The following is a 19852-nucleotide window of genomic DNA, read 5'->3' as shown; positions in this document are numbered from 1 at the left end:
ACCAACCACTTAAATGGCTACAGAAGAAAAATTCTGGTAAGGATATAAACCCTAACACACAAAGAAGAACCAAAATTTATTAAAAGAAATTTAGAAAACGTACATACATCAAATATTAAACGTCCATTTAAATTCGCAAACGACAATAACGACACCAGAAACTCTAACGACAACTAACATATTTTAAAACTAAAATTTATTTATTTCTGTATAATCTTCTATAATATAAAAATGAATCGCAAAATGTGTTGCTAAGCGCATAACTCGAGAACCACGCAAATTCTTTGTTTAGAATGTTTTTTAGAGGTACCGGGATGGTTCTTACGGAGAGAAAAATTAGAAAAATTGCCTGGAAAGGTCTTAAATCCACAATTTTCTAATCACCCATACAAACAATTTGTGTCGTTAGTCTCGAAAAAAGTCGAGAAGGGCCAAACCGATCTGGCTAATTTTAGTTTTAAAATATATATATAGAAGGCCATTGACCCATATATTCATCATATATATTGTATAAAGTCCATTGAATGTTGGAAACCCTAATATTAGGTTAGAAGCACCGAGGTCCTCATGTTCAATACATGGTTCCTTGAAAACCTAGGGTCCGATTTCGGCGATTTTTAGAATGGGGCTTCCACACTATAAAGGTAGTATTTGTGCAAAGTTCTGCATCGATATCTTCACTAGTGCTTCCTTTATATATTGTAAAGTTAACGATTCAGATCGTCTTCAAAGTTCTGGTATATAGGAAGTTGGCGTAGTTGTGAAGCGATTTGGCCTATTTTCACAACTTATCATTGGGATGTAAAAAAATTATTACAAACCAAGTTTCATTGAAATCGATTTTCCATTTAAAAAAAAATCTAAATGCAGCTTCCATCTGCCATTTCTTATGTGAAATTTAGTGTTTCTGGCGTTTTTCGTTACTGAGTTAACTCACTTTTAGTAAGTTTCAACCTAACCTTTGTATGGGAGGTGGGCGTGGTTATTATCCGATTTCAACTATTTTCATGGTGTGTGGTGGGGTACGTAAGAGAACTGTAGAAAGTTTGGTTTATATAGCTTTATTGGTTTGCGAGTTATATACAAATAACCGATTTGGGGGCGGGGCCACGCCCAGTTTCCCAAAAAAATTACATCCAACTATGCCCCTTCCTAGTGCGATCCTCTATTCCAAATTTTACTTTTATAACTTTATTTATGGCTTAGTTATGACACTTTATGTGTTTTCGGTTTTCGCCATTTTGTGGGCGTGGCAGTGGTCCGATTTTGCCCATTTTCGAAAACAACCCTCTCACGGTCCCAAGGTACATGTGTTCCAAGTTTCATCAAGATATCTAAATTTTTACTCAAGTTATCCATTGCACGGACGGACGGACGGACAGACAGACATTCGGATTTGGATTCGACTCGTCACCCTGATCATTTTGATATATATAACCCTATATCTAACTCGTTTAGTTTTAGGACTTACAATCAACCGTTATGTGAACAAAACTATAATACTCTCTTAGCAACTTTTGTTGCGAGAGTATAATAATAATATTTTGAAAGTTGTCATTTTTGCTTTGTTAAAATATTTTGATCATTGTTCAATTGTATAAGGCTGTGTCGATAACCCAAAACAATTTGTAACAAGTAGGGAAAGGCAACCGAACATTTTATACTCTCGCAATTTATTGATGTAATTGTATTACACACAATTTGAAATAAAGTCCAATAGACTAACGAAAATCAGCATATATAGTACATGAGGGTTGAGGTAATTCCTGAACCGATTTCACTCATTTTCAATGCCCAGTTATAATGGGAATAGGGGCAACTTGGTAACAGGTAGGCAGACAAACGGCAATTCGGCCTTGAAATTACTCCAAAATTGCAAATCAACGAGTCACCAGTCTGCAAAATCGCCAAAAAAGAGCTATAAAGAAGATTTTCCAGATATTCAAGTCGCTGGAGGTACTGCACAGGACTTTAAAAGATTTACGCGACAACGAAAATATTTTTAGTGAAGCCATGATTCTGTTGGCAGGTGATTTTCGCCATACTATTCCTGGATCAACTGTTGCTGACGAACTAATCACATTCCTAAAATCATCTAATTTGTGGCGACACATAAAGAATCGCCAATTAACAAATAACATACGAGTGTTTTTCCAACAATATTATACTGCGATTGTAGAAATAGTTGAAAATGGTAGCGACGCAGTTGACACCTGGATGGATTAATAACATTTTTAACGGGTTTCTGTCACTTCATGGCCTCGAAAGAGGAGCTTATTCATCGTGTTTTTCCTGACATGAAACCATAATATGTATAATAAACATAAATGGCTGATTGAATGACCTATATTGGTGGTAAAAAACAAGGATCTCTTTGATCTTAATGCGACAATTTAGAATTTCGTTAAAGGAGAGTTGACATAGCTACAAACCAGGATGAAGTATTCAATTATCCCACAGACTATTTTAAATTGCTGGACTATCCCCACTCACTTGCAATTAAAATTAGTGTGAGTTGTCATCATGCTGCGTAACATAAATCAACATCAAACTTTGCAAAAGAACAAGACTGTGAAGAAGGTAATCAATATCGTCACCAAAGGCAAGATAAAGCCAACTACGAAATTTAGTCATTTGTTACTTTCTCCAATATACGATTTAAAAAATCAAAGTTTTACAAATTATGATGATTTACGCTTAACACAGATCTACAATAATGTCTATCAATCATTTTATAATTTATCGGCTATAACGTTTTCGTCTATGCGTAAGAATTTTTTCTCTGCATTGAAAGATTTACTAATAACGTAAATACGTGTGGCCGGGTCTGCAAGTATACAATATATAATTTTAAAAAGAAGATAAAACAAAACGTCCTTCCTTTTGAATTCCGAATATATATAACTTATATTCCCATCGATCGTCTCAATTTTAACAGATAAACACTTACCATTATTGAAAATGAAATTGTTAAAACATAAAACAAGAATTAATTAATATTAAAATAAAACAACGCTTCTTTTGTGTAAATACTACTATTAAGATATTGAAATCATATATTCCAAAACACAAATTAAAAAGTTAACAAATTAAAAATTTATAAAAAAAAATATTTGAAATGAATTTACTGGCCCGAGTTACCTTTTCGGTTCTCGACCGAGTTAATTTTTTTATTTTAAAATAAAAAATATTCTTTAAATTGAATTTGGTAAATTTATTCACAATATAAACGGGCCAAGCAAGCGGAAAAAAAACTCTTCGGAGTAAATTTCCGTATTAGTGCTTTCGCGGCGACGCCAATCTTCAGACTGTCTGATTGGATTTTTAGAACGGCATATTACATATGTAATAGCTGTTGACTAGAAAAGTGGCATGACCGCTCACATTTTATGGATGTGTAATTCAGCTAAAGGAACAGGAATTAGTTGGGATTTGGAACAACGTTCAGATTCTAATCTATTATAATCTAATAGATTAGGCAACGTAATTATTAATTATGTTGCATTTACATCGAGATAACATTGTAACATGTAACTCCTCCATCCTTTGATTCGAGATTCTTCTGGATCTCGTTACAAAAATGTATAATAATTTTATTAAATTTTAATTAATTCAGTAAATTCATTTCAAATATTTTTGTTTTATAAATTTGTGATTTGTTTACGTTTTAATTTGGGTTTTGGAATATATGATTTCAATAGCTTAGTAGTAGTGTTTATACAAAGGAAACGTTGCAAACGTTGTTTTATTTTAATTTTAATTATGATATGGATCATGATAAGTAATTATTGTTTTATGTTTTTACTATTTCATTTTCAATAATGGTAAGTGTTTATCTGTTAAAATTGAGACGATCGATGGAAATATAAGTTATATATATTCGGAATTCAAAAGGAAGGATGTTTTGTTTTATCTTCTTTTTAAAATTATATATTGTATATTATACAGAAATAAATAGAATTTAGTTTTAAAATATGTTAGTTGTCGTTAGAGTTTCTGGTGTCGTTATTGTCGTTTGCGAATTTAAAAGGACATTTAATATTTGATGTATGTACGTTTTCTAAATTTCTTTTAATAAATTTTGGTTCTTCTTTGTGTGTTAGGGTTTATATCCTTACCAGAATTTTTCTTCTGTAGCCATTTAAGTGGTTTGTTGATCTGTTTTTAGGTCGAATTCTCTTCCGTATAAGTAGGGTCTATAATATTTTACTGACCATAATATCGGTAATAGTTTGAATTTGAATAGAATTGAAGAGGGTTGTTCATAAATATATGAACATGAAAGTCTTACTACATTAAGATTGAATTATATGTAGAACATTATATTTTAACACAAATACATTCATACATAAAAATATACATGTAAGCAATAAATTAAATAAAAAGTATATACATTCCACTAAATGTCAAGTGCAATGGTTAGCAACAAAATTGTAATATGAGACTTGCTCATAAAAATCTAAAAATCATTGCATATAAAAGAAACCACATAGACATATATGCATTAATATGCAACAAACATACATTATATGTTGCACGCATACATGCAACACATATACACTTATATGAGGCACGCATGCATCTATATGCAACACGCATGCACTCAACTATTAATAAACAAACATATTTGTATGCACAAGATAACCTATTGGTTATAAAAAGTACATTTGGGCAATTGCTTGTGTGCATTTGAAATAACCCTTTTTCGTGCAACATATAAAATATACATATAGACATACACACATACACATATAATTAGTTCTTAAGATGTATTCAAAAATTGTATTTAAGCAGTGTCAAAATGAAAATAAATTTAGAATGAAATAGTTCTCAGTCAAGCTTGGTGTTTTGAATATTTTCCCCGACCCGCGGTAAGAGATATTTGAACTCAGCTTGTCTTAAACATTTTGGTCCTTCGATCCTCTTTTTGAAAAAGAATCGAGCAAGTGCACGTACTAGAAGCCTCTTTTACTTTTCGTAAAAGTTAAAAAAAAGCGACCTTGTGGCTATAACAACAAGAACAGTGCAAAAAAAAAATATCTACAAACACCATCTATAAAGCAGCAAATATTAAAAACTTGCTAACACGACAGAGGGAGTTAAGCTCCAGTTACCGATGCTTGGCTTGACCTAGAGAGACTTGAGAACTGTCACATAAAAGATCCGTTTAATGGGCCTTGCATGTATTTGATTACCGAACGCATGACTTGACTTGAAAGTCTGTTGAATTTAGAATTTCAAGTTACGTTGACATTTGTACTGCTCTCCCTCTCTCACTGCTTCTCTTTTCATTCTCATTATGACACTATTCCAGTGTTGCCTGAATGTTTTCGTTTAAAATTAAATATGTTAAAATTCTAATCTTTAATATTTATAAATCTTCAAATAAAGAAAAAAATAAGATAATTCAGAGGAAAATACCTTTTTCACAACAATTATTTTTTAATGTGTTTAATAAAAAAATCTTTTATTTAATTTATAACGCAAATACTTATTTAACTTTAAGTGCAATAAACAAATCAAATCAAATAGGTTCGATATGAGGATAATTTTTGCAACAGAAACATAACTATTGCGAATCTCTCCAAGAATTTGTGGTGATCTGCTCAGAAAAAAATATTTTGCGAATTTATGTAATGAAAAATTGATTGTAAATGTTCAAATACAATTTGAATAAATTATTTATTCACCTATCATTTATACGCTTGGCTGGCTCCAATTTATTACATCTTCTAACAATTCTAAATATCGAAAAACTGAACTACGCGTGCACGTTTCTTTTGTGCTATTCTGCTCAAAGCTATATTCATATATGTATTTATTAAAGAGTTTTCTTTCAAACAGAAAATCTTAACGTGTTCACAGATTTCCTAATAGTGAAGTTTTTTTGAATACTAGTTTTAAAATCTTCAATCTTGGTGATATTTTAATTTAAAAAACTTAGTTTTAAAGCTAAATCTGAACATCTGGCAACTCTACCCAGAAACTATAATAATAACAGCTGAAGTTGAAGTTGTGTGAAGTATAACTGCATCTAAGTTTTCCAAGCCAAATTTTTCGAAGCTGAGTCAAGTCAAGCATCGGTAACTGGAGCTTTAGGCGATCTAGCTGCGCTGGAGGAGCAGAAAATTCTCAGCGGAAAGATAAGAAAGGCTTCATGTCTAGAATATATGGATCATATTCAGACTGTTATGAAAGAGTTTACTGCAAATCATAGCAAAATAATGGCTAAGAAAAGTCAAGAAGCAGAGGAATACATTGCGAAGAATTACTACGAGCATGTAATGCAAACTATGGAGAATTCTATTCAGAATTTAAGAATTCAAAGTACTGCCGAAAGTCTGTTAGCAGTGAGCAGCAAGGGGCAAATAGAATCTATGCCACAAACTATTCAGATCGAACCACCTGAAGTTGCTTCTGGCGTTGAAAGAAAATATCAACGTCGAGCAAAAAAGCTCAAGAACACACTTGATGAAATTCAAGAAAATGAATTGAATTCTCTCGAGCAAATGAGAGAATTCAAAATTAAGCTTGAAATACAATTTAAGAATGTTGAAGAAGCATATTTTGAAACTCAAAATATCAAATTAGTGGAAACAACTGAAGACTCTTTCGAGGAACAAATAGATGAAATTCGTCAAGATTATAAAATTATCACCGCAAGAATAACGGAGAAATTAAAAAATTATAATACAACACAAACAATGTGTTCTAATATTAAACTGCAGGAAATTAAAATTCCGATGTTTTATGGAGAAATGAAACAATGGTCGTCATTCCACGATATTTTTAAAAGTTTGGTGTATGATACGAAGCACTTTACTGAAGTGGAAAGGATGTTCCGATTGAAGACATCATTAGGTGGAGAAGCTGGTAGATTAATTCAACATCTACCAGTAACAGAAACAAATTATGAAGCTGCTTGGCAAATTCTCAAGGAAAGATGTGAGAATAGAAGGCTACAATTCACAGCACAAGTAGACAGACTACTTGATCAACCGACAGCAAATGGAGAAAGTGCAGCAAGCATGAAGCAGCTGTTAGCTGTTGGTGGTATACCAAAGAATGCATTTATGCTTTAAAAGGACTAAATCTAAATTTAAAGGACGAACAAGCCATCATAGCTCGGATAGTGGTTCGAAAACTAGACAAAGAAAGTCTACTTTTATATGAGCAAAACGTAAAAAATAGTAGGGATATACAAAGCCTAGATGACGTCTTCAGTTTTCTGGAGCAGCAATATCAAGCTCTAGAAGCAATACAAGACAGAAAACCATCTAAATGGAATAATCAAAAGCAGCCACAACGAACACCGGCACAAAAAAATTGTGTATACTGCAAGGTTCCTGGGCATCAAATTGGTGAATGCAGAAAGTTTCAGACATTGACTACGATGAATCGAAGAAGATTCATAACAAACAACAAGCTATGCTATATTTGCCTTGATCACGTATATGAAGGCAAATGTAATAATAACAAGAAATGCAATAAGTGTGAAAGGAATCATCATAAGTTATTGCACTTCAATGAATTCCAAAAAGGAAAAGGAGAAAGTGAAGAAAATATCACAAAAACATCTTCCACAATGATGACGAAACATTCGGAAACGGCGATACTCCTAGCAACAGCACGGATAAGGGTGAAGGCAGCAAATGGAGAGTATGTGACATTGCGAGCTCTAATCGATCAAGGATCGCAAAAGACTACTATTTCCGAAGAAGCAGCTCAAATACTTCATTTACCAAGAAGAAGAGAAGTAACTGAACTACAAGGTTTAGGAAATACCACAGTGGGAGTGTCCAAATTTAAAACCAACATTAAAATCAAGCCGAGATCCCTAAGCAGCGAGGCGTACAATGTCGAAGCACTAATTTTGCCGAAATTAGCGAGTGCTCAACCAGACAAAACGTTTAAATGGGATGTAGAACAATTGAAAAACTACACTTTAGCTGATCCCAATTTCAATAAATCGGATCGAATCGATATTGTCATTGGAAGTGACATATATGCCGACATACTGGAAGAAAGCATATTTAAAAAGGATCGAATACTAGGTCAAGCCACGAAATTGGGCTGGATATTGTCGGGAGTTTTACAACAACCGAGAAAAAACAATAGAATTTTAGCAGCGGTTACTACAACATTGGAGAAGTTTTGGGGAATAGAAGACACAACAACTCCAGCAGATACAGCAGATGATGATGAATGCCTAAATTTTTTTGAAAAAACAACAGTGAGAGATGAAAATAATCCATTTGTCGTTAATCTACCTTTTAAACAAGAAAAAGAATTGGGCGATTCTCGCAAACAAGCTATGGCGAGGTTTCTTAAGCTTGAGAAAAGGTTCGCTACAAATGACGAGTTAAAACAACAATATGTGCAATTTATGAAAGAATATTCAGAAATGGGCCACATGGAAAAAGCAAGTGAAAATAGATGCGGAAAATACTATTTGCCACATCAAGCAATAATTCGAGAAGACAGTAGAACGACTAAACTACGAGTAGTTTTCGATGCGTCTGCAAAAACTACAAATGGAAGTAGTTTAAATGACATCCTCTTCATAGGACCGAGACTTCAAAAAGATATACATATTTGACATAATAATCAAATGGATACTTTGGCAATATGTACTGACAAGTGATATTGAAAAGATGTTTCGACAAATTAAAATAACAGATAGTGATCAAGATTACCAACGTATATTGTGGAGAGAAACAAAAGGAGAGCCGATAGAAGAATACAAACTACAAACAGTTACATATGGGACAGCATCAGCTCCTTTCTTGGCAACGAGAACTTTACAAGAAATTCCCAAATTATGCGAGTCCGACAACTATTTGCTTTCAAACATCATTAAAAATGACTTCTACAGGGACGATTTAATGACAGGAGCAGATTCAATAGATGAATGTAAGGCCATTCAGTATGAAATATCGAAACAACTACAAAAATATGGATTCCACTTAAGGAAGTGGATGTCAAACAACAGTGAAATCATAGCAACAATGCCAGTAAATAAAGCAAATGAAGTAATAAAAATAGCAGAAGACGAAACAATAAAGACATTGGGTATTCAATGGGATCCTACCAAAGACATGTTTGGATTTAATACGAATCTTTCAACGCAAAAGCTAGTTACAAAAAGACAAGCTTTGTCTGATTTACCGCGAATTTTCGACCCAATGGGATGGCTTTCACCAATAACCGTTATAGCAAAGTTATTTATACAGAAACTTTGGCTGATGAAACTCAACTGGGACGAATTACTTGACGAGAATTTAACAAAAGAATGGCAAGAGTTTATGCAGCATATACCAGAGATAAAACGAATAAAAATTCCTAGATGGTTTGAAACTAAAAACAACTTTAAATTTGAACTACATGGATTCGCAGATGCTTCAGGGAAGGCTTATGCAGCAGTTGTATATGCTAAAGTTGGATCAGTTATAACAATTGTTGCTGGTAAAACTAAAGTGAATCCAATTAAAAATAAAAAAACGTTACCAAAACTGGAACTATGCGCAGCTCACCTACTTGCTAAATTGCTGCAAAGGATAAAAACAGTCATCAACAGAGAAATAAAAATATTTGCTTGGAGCGATTCAACTATAACGTTAGCATGGATAAATAATTGCCAAAGTAAAGACAGATTTATTAGAACACTTGCTTCCAATGCGAAATGGCAACACGTTGGAACAAAGGACAATCCGGCTGATGCAGCATCCAGAGGGGTACTGGCGAATAAACTAATAGAACACGATCTATGGTGGAATCGTAAAATGGTTGCGAGAAGAGGAACATCATTGGCCAATGAAGATTATTCAAATCTATGCAACATATGTATGTGACAACCTCAAAAGAAATACATTTCTTGGATAAGGTAATACTAAAATATTCTAGTTTAAGCAAATTAATAAGGGTAGTCGCTTATATTTTGCGATTTATTAAAAGAATAAGAGGGAAAAAATGCCCTGAATACTTAGTATAATCAGAAATGAAAGAAGCTAAAGAGATGTTAATAAGATATCAACAAAAATTACAATTTAGAGAGGAAATTCAGAGTTTAGAAATCAACAAAGAAATTAATCATAAAAGTAGCATTGCAAGTTTAAATCGAATTTTGGATAATAAGGGAATCCTTCGTGTAGGAGGTAGATTGGGTAATGCAAATCTTCAATTTGATCAAATGCACCCAATAATATTAAATAAGTCACATTTGTCATCATTAATAATTGAAAATATTCATAAAATAACCTTACATGGAGGAAACAAGTTAATGGAATCAATGATTAGAAGGAATTACTGGATTGTTGAATTGAAGAATTCCATAAAAGAGACAATTCGAACTTGTAGTCGATGCGTACGTTACCGCAAAGAAGTAGCAAAACAATTAATGGGAAATCTTCCAGAATTCCGAGTATCTATGTCAATTTCATTTACACACGTTGGTATAGACTATGCAGGACCGATTCATATGAAATGTTCAAAAGGAAGAGGACAAAAAACATTTAAAGGATATATAGCTGTATTTGTTTGTATGACATCAAAAGCTATTCATTTAGAAGCAGTTAGTGATTTAACAACCGAAGCGTTCCTAGCTGCTTTGAAAAGATTTTTTGCTAGAAGAGGTAAAAGTCAACATTTATACTCGGACAATGGAACTAATTTTGTCGAAGCTTGTAGAAGATTATACCGAGATTTTAAAATGGCAATCAAAAATAATTCCACCGTAGCTCCCATATTAGAAACAGATATAATTCAATGGCATTTCGTGCCCCCGGCAGCTCCTCACTTCGGAGGAATTTGGGAGGCAGGAATGAAGTCGGTGAAATATCATTTAAAAAGAGTGATAGGCGAAAGTAAGTTGACATTTGAAGAAATGATTACTTTGCTATCACAGATTGATGCAGTACTGAATTCACGACCTCTATGTTCGATAGATAGTGATAGCGATATAGACGTATTAACGCCTGGCCATTTTTTAATAGAATAATAGATTGTCCTGAAGCAATTAATGATAACCAAATAGGTTCATTAGATAGATGGAAATTAATACAAAAACTTAAAAAAGACTTTTAGAAACGATGGGAAAGCGAATATGTTGTAATGTTGCAACAACGCATGAAGTGGAGAACCAAACAAGCAAATTCGTACAAGGACAAATAGTTATTATTAAAGATGAAGAAACTCATCCAGCCAAATGGCCATTAGGAAAAGTTATTGAAACTCATCCAGGAAAGGATGGAAATGTAAGAGTTGTAACTCTAAAATTACAAAATGGCATACTTAAACGGCCTGTTCACAAATTATGCCCACTGGAGGTAACAAACAGCAGTAGAACAGAGGAAGCAAATCATGTTACAAGTTTGCTGACATAGAGAATAACAAAAAATACTACAAAATAAAACCTTTCGTACATCTTATACAACAAATAGAACTCCTCACAACAGAAAATATAAAATATATAATTAAAAGGAATAAATTTTCATCACATAAGTGGTAACGTTTCGCTAACATTAGTTTTGATAATAGCATTAATAATTACTATTTTATAAATAAGATCCAAATGTGTAACAACAACTGTGACTATTCCATTTGAACTTCCAGTTAGACATAATTAAAAAAATATTAATAATAAACCATAATATACAAGTAAAGTTAAGATACAACTTTGGCCCCTGGCAGAATGTTCATAAATATATGTATGTTAAAATCATTGCATATAAAAGAAACCACATAAACATACATATATGCATTAATATGCAACAAACATACATTATATGTTGCACGCATACATGCAACACACATACACTTATATGAGGCACGCATGCACTCAACTATTAATAAACAAACATATTTGTATGCACAAGATAACCTATTGGTTATAAAAATACATTTGGGCAATTGCTTGTGTGCATTTGAAATAACCCCTTATCGTACAACATATAAAATATACATATAGACATACCCACATACACATATAATTAGTTCTTAAGATATATTCAAAAATTGTATTTAAGCAGTGTCAAAATGAAAATAAATTTAGAATGCAATAGTTCTCAGTCAAGCTTGGTGTTCAGCTTGTCTTAAACAAGGGTGATACAATAATACTTCATTGCACTGTCAATTCGAAGCACGCAATAGAAGCTACGCCAATAATGGTCAACATCAAGGGCGAAACCATTGAATACGTAAATAATTGTTGAATATAATAATATTATCTTGCCTTAATTTCTAAAACTTTCCATACAGATATTTCAAACCTCATTCGGCGCGTCAATGGTACGCAACTTAATTGGTGTCACTTATGGTAGCAGTGTAGAACTTTCGAAGCGATGGAATATGTGCTGCAAGCAAATCCAGAACTATGAATGCAAACGCTGCTACATCGAAGGCAAATCATTTACACACCAGATATTAGGTTTAATGTCACTTTTTTACGTGCAATTAAACCTTCTGCTCAACACAAGCCCGGGAAGAACTGAAACCACATGGTTTAGGTGCTTTTGTAACCGTTTATCATCGCGACGTGTGTAAACTGGGTTTTGCCAATGAGCTAGAAGGCAAAGCAGTTGCAGTATTTTTAATTACCTCAGTTGGTCGTGCCGTTAGCAGCTAAAACTCAGTAATTAAAGGGTAAATTTAAGTGAATGTTTGTGATCAAAGAAATTTAAAAACTTCTTGTATGTTGAATTAGGAGGACAATCATAACGTTGTTGTATCGCTTTACAAAGACATGGATTCACCGAAATTAGTTCAATGGAAATACTACAGTAAGAGCATGGATGTTATGACTTGAACGTTGTCCGTGCTATATTTAGAATATATAACATAAGGTAATTATTACCAACTTTAATGTTGTAAAAATTCAAGTTTTACTTTATATTTTATAGAAACCCTCCTCTCAGAAATTGGATGAATCTAGTACTAGTGAAATTAATGAAAGAACAGATCTTACAAAAACTTATAAAGAAACCAAAAGAGTCCTCACATAATGTGCGCAGCTTACACTTCCAGGCCGCTCGACATTACCGTCTTCACCATAAGGGCACACGGGGCCCGTGCCCAGGGCCCCCAGGTCACAGGGGGCCCCGAAGGACCGACAATTTCTCTCACACATTTTTGTCGGGCATATTACACTTTTTTCACAAATTAATAATCTCATCAGAGGGTATATTTCCGAACACATCCTACCTAATTTACTAAGTACACCATCTAGCGATCACTCACGCAATCACTCCGATTCTAAAGTCAAGCCCAGAATGATAATACAATTTTAATAACTATCTTAACTATATTAATATATGTGTATGTGTGCATGTTCATGTGTTGGTTATTGTTTGAACCTATGTTATGTGACCTTTGTTTTAATGTGAGTACCCATGCAAGCATTATTTATTTAAGTGTTTGTTTATGTATTTACTTTGTACTGCCTCAGCATTGGCGAAGACAACATATTGCGAGAAAAAAAGTAATTATTCAATATTAGTGGACTGTATGTGTTTTTAAAATAGTGAGAATTACTCAGTTTCATATCTTATCTAATATATTGAATATTCTTAAGTGTAATAAAACTAAATATATTGATGCGTACTGAATGCCCCTTGGTATCAACGTACATGTTCATTTTTGAACAATTTCATTATGTCGAAAAGAACATATTTAAGTGGTTCACAAAAAAGAAAAAAAGTTACAGCTCAAAAAGAAACAACGGAAAAACTTCCAAAGCTCACTTCGTTTTTTACGGTTGAAGAAACGAATAAGGCGAGGGATTATTCATTCTCATCACCGCAAGACAAAAGTACCTCTGAATGTCTCCAGGAAAAAGAGGTTACATGTGACGAAAATGACAAACATACATTAGATGCTGAACCATCGACTTCAAGCCACTGTGAATTAATAACTACAAGCTTAGAAAATGTAACTGCGTCTCCTGACCCTGGTACTTACTGTGAAGATATTTTACCGGAAGAAGTCCGTGATATTTGGATTCGAATTTTTCCAAAATATAAATAGTGACTTCTCTGAAACTTCTACAAGTTTTCCAGATTCAAAGGGTAAAACGAAAACTAGATACTTAACTAAAAATATTTTTACTCGTAAATTGACGAATGGTGAGAAAATGGCTCCTTTATTCACCAGCAAAGAAATCTGTATACTGTTATTGCTGCCGTCTATTTAATACCACTACTGGTACTGGACATAATTTAAGTTCTCCTAATGGATATAAAGATTGGAAGCATATAAGTACAGCACAGGGAATTTATGATGAATTATGTTGTAAGAATGAAAACTACTGGACGAATTGATACTGAGTTGCAGTCCCAATATAATACAGAAATTAACTATTGGAAGAATGTGCTTAGGAGGATTTTTGCGGTAGTGAAATTTTTGGCTTCAAGAGGCTTTTCTTGGCGATAATGAGACATTAGGATCGCAAAATAATGGGAATTATTTGGGATGCTTAGAACTGATTAGTGAATTTGATCCTTTTCTTTCTGAAATCGTGGAAAAGGAAGTACATACATCATATTTATCGGCAAATATTTGTAATGAATTTATTAATTTAATGGGGCAGCAAGTTTTGAAAACCATTGTCAAAGAACTTAAATCAGCAAAATACTATTCTATTAGCGTAGATTCTACGCCAGATCTGTCCCAAGTTGACCAACTAACTTTCATAGTTAGATACGTAACAGACGGACAGCCTATTGAGAGATTTATGCGATTTTTGCCTATGGATAAACATAATGCGCAATATATTGCAGATACCATTTTAAACTTTTTTGAAAGCCTTGATATTCCTATAAAAGATTGTCGCGGGTAGAGCTATGACAATGCATCAAATATGTCTGGAAAGTACTCTGGTGTTCAGTCAAGAATAAAAGAAATTTGCGAATTTGCGATTTACGTTCCATGTGCGGCACATTCGCTAAATTTAGTGGGTGTTCAGGCTGTTGAGTGTGTTACTGAAGCGGTATCATTCTTTCAATTTGTACAAAAATTGTTAAATTTTCAATTTTTTCTCAGCTTCGACAAAACGATGGAAAATTTTGACAGAGCATTTAGGAGCAAATAGAGTCCTAAAGTCTCTTTCGGAAACTAGATGGTCTGCACGTGCCAAAGCTATTAATGCTTTGCAAAATAGTTATTTAAATATTTCTGAAGTATTGTCTTCAATCGATAGTGACACCAATCAACCAGGAGACACTAGAAAGGAAGCCCAAAGCCTAGAAAAAAATGGAAAAATTTGGGGCCGCTCTTCTAACGGAAATTTGGAATGATCTTTTGGGAATTATGAATAAAACAAGCCTAAGTTTAGAGAATAGCACCCTGACCATGGATGTTGTAACGAAACTTTATGAATCTCTGATCAGTTACAAGCATCACTTTTTTTGAAGGATCATCAGAGACTGCACAGTTGAGAGGCAAGGATAAGTTTCGTGTAGATACTTTCATTCCCATAATTGACACATTAAATACACATTTAAAAAACGTTCGGCAGCATACTAAGAAATTTATAGTCGATTTAGTTTTCTTTGTCAGTTAACAACAATTGAATCTGGCGAGTTGATCAAGAAATGCAAAGAATTTTCAGAATTTTGTCATGAAGACATTAATGCAGATGAGCTCAAAACAGAATGTTTTCATTTAAACCAATATTTAAAAAACACAGCAAAGCAATCAGCGGATTTAAATATCTCAAACTTACATAACCTAATAAAATCAGATAAATTGGAAGGAACTTTTCCAAACGTAAAAATTGCTACTAGAATATTCCTTTGTCTTATGGTTACCAATTGTAGTGGAGAGCGGTCATTTTCGCAGCTTAAGAGAATAAAAAAGGAATTGCGAACAACAATGTTACAAGAACGACTGAGTAGTTTGTCAATTATGTGCATAGAAAGTGATATCCTTCAAAAAATTGACTTTAACGATATAAAGAGGATTTTGCTCAACAGAAATCCCGAAAGAAATCGTTATCTTAATATCGTAATCATACACACACCTACACGCATCATTATTAATGACACTTATATAATATTGTATTTGATTACCTTTATTAAATGTAAAAAAAATTTAGTATAAGTCGATTTTTTTACTTTCAAAAAGGGCCCCGAATTCTTGTGTGCCCAAGGGCCCCAGCTTGGTTTAAGACGGCCCTGCCGCTCGGGGTATTTGACATTTGCCACTCTTCCTCCAGTCTTTGTCAGATAGCAAAAATTGTTCAACTATTCAATACGTTTTACATATGTATATAGTGTAGTACGATAATACATTTATAAAGTAAATATAATAATAAACACCTAATTATAGGTTATAATTTCAGGGCTTTTGGGGGTCGCAGTACAGAAAGTGCACGTCTAGTTTTGGTTCGCAGTTTTGGGTATTTCATCCGTAATAGTACCAAGAACAGTACTGAAAGTGCACATGTAGTTTTGGTTCGCAGTTTTGGGTCTTTCATCCGTGATTGTACCAGAATTGTGCAAGAGGTATATATAAATTGTTAAATGATAATTGTAATGTGCAAGAAAGGGATGAACGATCACACGTACACAATAGTTTTGGGTACTTTTGTCAATTCGCCCTTAAGAATGGCATAGAAACTTTCATTGAAACTGCTAGTACCACTCCCTGGCATTTCACAGAAGAATTCGCCGGTACCTGTCTTGCAGGGGAGAACGCTGTTTTCTTTCTTTCGTTTTCGTCCACCAATATTCCCAGATAGCATTGAGTTGATTGTATGGTGATTTACGTATCATTTACGTATTTACGTATCATTGATTGTTCTTGGTGATTGTTTTTTGATAAATTTGCCGTTTACAATAACAAAATGTACAAGTATCAAAAAATGCTCAGCAAGTTGATTAAATATCAATTGTGTTGTTTCGTGATCCCGTTATGAGTATACAGTTAACAACATCAAAATATTTTTTTTGTGACAAAATAATGCATGCATTTCTCACTTCCATATAGTTCATCTCCAAAGCAACAGCTCTCTAGTGCGTGAAATAAGTAAAATAAAACATACTTTTAAAGTAATTAATTATTAATATTAATAATTATTAATAATTAATTAAGTAATTAATTAATTTACAAAAGAAAAAATAACTTCCAAGATTATATGTTTGAATGAATCTTCTAGAAGTGAATTTTATTTCACACCACTAATTAACTAATTGACATCATGAGCTCTATAAATAATTATGGATATGAACCTAACAGCAGCCAAATAATATGTAAGTCCAAATAAAACCCTTTAAATTTTCTTCATTTTTATTTAACTTTATGTTTTCAGATCAAAATCTAGACAGCACAGACCAACAGTCTCTTAAAAATTTAATAGCGGAGTTGACGATGGAAGTGCGGGCTTTAAAGACAGAAGTGAAGGAGCTAAAGAAAATAAATTTGTTGAAGCTGACAGAGGAAGTTATTGCGGTCAAATTGGAAAACTGGGGAAAACCCTCTGAAAGTCAAAGCCCACAATTCGACCAACTACCATTTTACCATAAGAAGGATCTTGACGATTTCGAAGCACAGCTTTTACAAAAGCCAGAGTTGTTGGAGAAATTTGTATGTATATTTGTTGTTTTTACCAGTTACAAATGTATAACAAAGAATTATTTATAGAAACTATATATTAAGAAGACTGGGGGTGAAGCGTCAACCCCTTTTCTAAGAGCAGCAATCAGGCGTATTTTTTCAGACGAGTTGGCAATGTCTTTTTCGTGGAGAGGCACGGCAGATAAGCCAAGCGCGGAAAAATGTTTGGTTACAACAATAATAAAAAGTAATATTATTTTATATTGCATTAATTCTTTAATAACTACATTTCTTTTCTCTTTCTTTAGATATTTATGCAAACGAAAGAGTAAAAAAACGCCGTCTACCTTTGTCTGAAAATTTTTTTTTTATTTTATTAAAGCTTACATAATAAACAAATTATTAAATAAACTAAAGTACGCAGCGCTAGCATCATAGGCTTTCGGCTGTTGTCTGAAAATAAATGATTGTATTGAGCTGTAAGGAAAAACATGTTAATGAATTAATTTAAAATATAAATAAATTTGAATTTAAAAATAAACCAAGAAATGAATATTGATTAATAAGATGACTGAAAACTGACTGGAAAAACAATCGAAATTTATAATAAAATGACTGTAAATTGACTAGAAATTCATTGATCGATTGAATCGAAATTTATAATAAAATGACTGGAAATTGACTAGAAATTGACCCTGAAAATTACTCAATCAAAATCATTTAATTTTGTTCGACCATTTTCTCCCGAGGGAACAGTCAATTTACAATGAATATTGATAAAGAAATTGACTGTTTTCTATCAATTTTACTATTGAAAATGAGTAATTTTCCATTAAAAATTGATAGTAAATGCTGGCTGGGATTTGATGAAAACCTTTCGTGATATCGATAGAGGAGAAGTATTGTGCTCTTCCTAATTTATCCATGATACCATCGATATGAGGTATCGGAAATTTATCGCTAATAGTCATTTCATTGAGTTTCCTGTAATCGACAACGATACGACATTTTTTATTTCCGGATGCATCGGCTTTTTTGGGGACAATCCATAATTAACTGTTGTTAGAAGAGTTGCGTTCTCTAATTATGGCTGACTTCCTAAATGTATTTTGCTTTGCAATCGAACAATGTATTACATTCCCAAACGCAGTTGCTAAAACTTTGACAAAGTATCGTATTCTAATAGCAACCCTGCCTGATAAATGCGCAGAAAAAAGCAATTGGCGCATCACTAACATTGTTGATACATTTATTCTACAATTCTATTCTACAATGGCGACCGAAGAAGAAACGTAAGGAAATTTTACCTTTTTTACTATTTTTATAATATAACAAGTTTTATATTATTTTTATTAGGCAACTTATTCCATAATGGTTCGAGCATACAATATAATTTCTAGAAAATGAAGTAATAATAATATATTTCAAATAACGCAATAACATTTCTTACCGCGAAAGTTGAGATTTGCATTCTGAAATGACTATAAAACACGTCATTTGGCATCTCGATAATGGTTTCCAAAAATTTTTTGTTTTTTGGTATACTTCTCCTTGGCACATTTTTCTGCACTAATAATGCAGCTAATTTTTTACGTTTTTGTAAAAGTATTTTTGATATCACAACGAATTTGATTCATGAAAATCAATTAAATTAAAAATTTCTTCTAACAAAATATTTTGTTTGGCCATTTTTTGCGCATTAGAGATGTGCCTAAACGCAACAGTGTTACAAAGTTCATTTATACAAAGTTTAGAAGAAGCAACGTTGCAAAGTATTGAGTATGTATTTATTCGGCATAAAAACTTTGCATACGGACGTTTAGGAAGTCAGCCTATATTGTGTTCTAACATTTGTTTTATTTGTTTTTGAATTTCTAATTCATGAATTTGTGGATACCTGTGAATTCTCGAATAAATAGGTATATCGTTTTTTGTAATAATTTGATGTTTAATTTCATGAGTAAAAGAAAGTTTGTCTCCCTCTTTGAAAAATAATTCGTTAAATTCTTCTAATAAATCTTTTATCGATTGGCTTTCTTCGATATTTAAATGATTCATAAGAAAATTTTTCCCTATAATAGCTTCGTATTTGTTGCTATCAAAATCTATTATTTTCCATGATAAAGTACCTAAGACGTTAAATTCTTTCGGAAAAGGTGTTACAATTTTATATTTGATTTCGCTGATTGTTCCATAGCAAAATGGTTTGGCAAGTTTTTCCTTTTGAAAATTTTCGAATAGAGCGTTTGGTTTTATGATGCTAGTTGTTGAACCTGTATCTATTAGGCATTTAATTCTGTGATTT

At 32.8% G+C, this 19852-nt stretch overlaps 1 protein-coding gene and 1 long non-coding RNA gene across 2 annotated transcripts; both read left to right on the top strand.

The window, feature by feature from the left end:
- The first annotated feature begins 11994 nt into the window (after positions 1–11994).
- Positions 11995–13621, top strand: LOC105220410 (uncharacterized). The gene is made up of 4 exons (XR_852334.3): positions 11995–12194; positions 12256–12639; positions 12701–12839; positions 12897–13621. It is a non-coding gene; the product is annotated as an uncharacterized LOC105220410 (long non-coding RNA).
- Positions 13622–16177: 2556 nt separating this feature from the next.
- On the top strand, positions 16178–17993 carry LOC105220409 (uncharacterized). Its single transcript, XM_054235988.1, has 4 exons — positions 16178–17243; positions 17303–17577; positions 17635–17794; positions 17856–17993. The coding sequence occupies exons 1-4, from the start codon at positions 17192–17194 to the stop codon at positions 17936–17938; spliced, it is 570 nt and encodes a 189-aa protein (XP_054091963.1). The 5' UTR covers positions 16178–17191; the 3' UTR covers positions 17939–17993.
- The last annotated feature ends 1859 nt before the right edge of the window (positions 17994–19852 follow it).

This window comes from Zeugodacus cucurbitae, chromosome 2, assembly GCF_028554725.1.
Source record: "Zeugodacus cucurbitae isolate PBARC_wt_2022May chromosome 2, idZeuCucr1.2, whole genome shotgun sequence".
Lineage (NCBI taxonomy): Eukaryota > Metazoa > Arthropoda > Insecta > Diptera > Tephritidae > Zeugodacus > Zeugodacus cucurbitae.
Note: the sequence above shows the minus strand (reverse complement) of the source record. Positions and strands in the feature narration are given on the sequence as shown.

Coding starts and splice junctions, on each gene's coding strand:
- LOC105220409 (XM_054235988.1), top strand. CDS start 17,192: ATGAGCTCTATAAATAATTATGGATATGAACCTAACAGCAGCCAAATA. Junction 17,244..17,302: donor TAACAGCAGCCAAATAATAT/GTAAGTCCAAAT, acceptor TTATGTTTTCAG/ATCAAAATCTAGACAGCACA. Junction 17,795..17,855: donor GGTTACAACAATAATAAAAA/GTAATATTATTT, acceptor CTCTTTCTTTAG/ATATTTATGCAAACGAAAGA.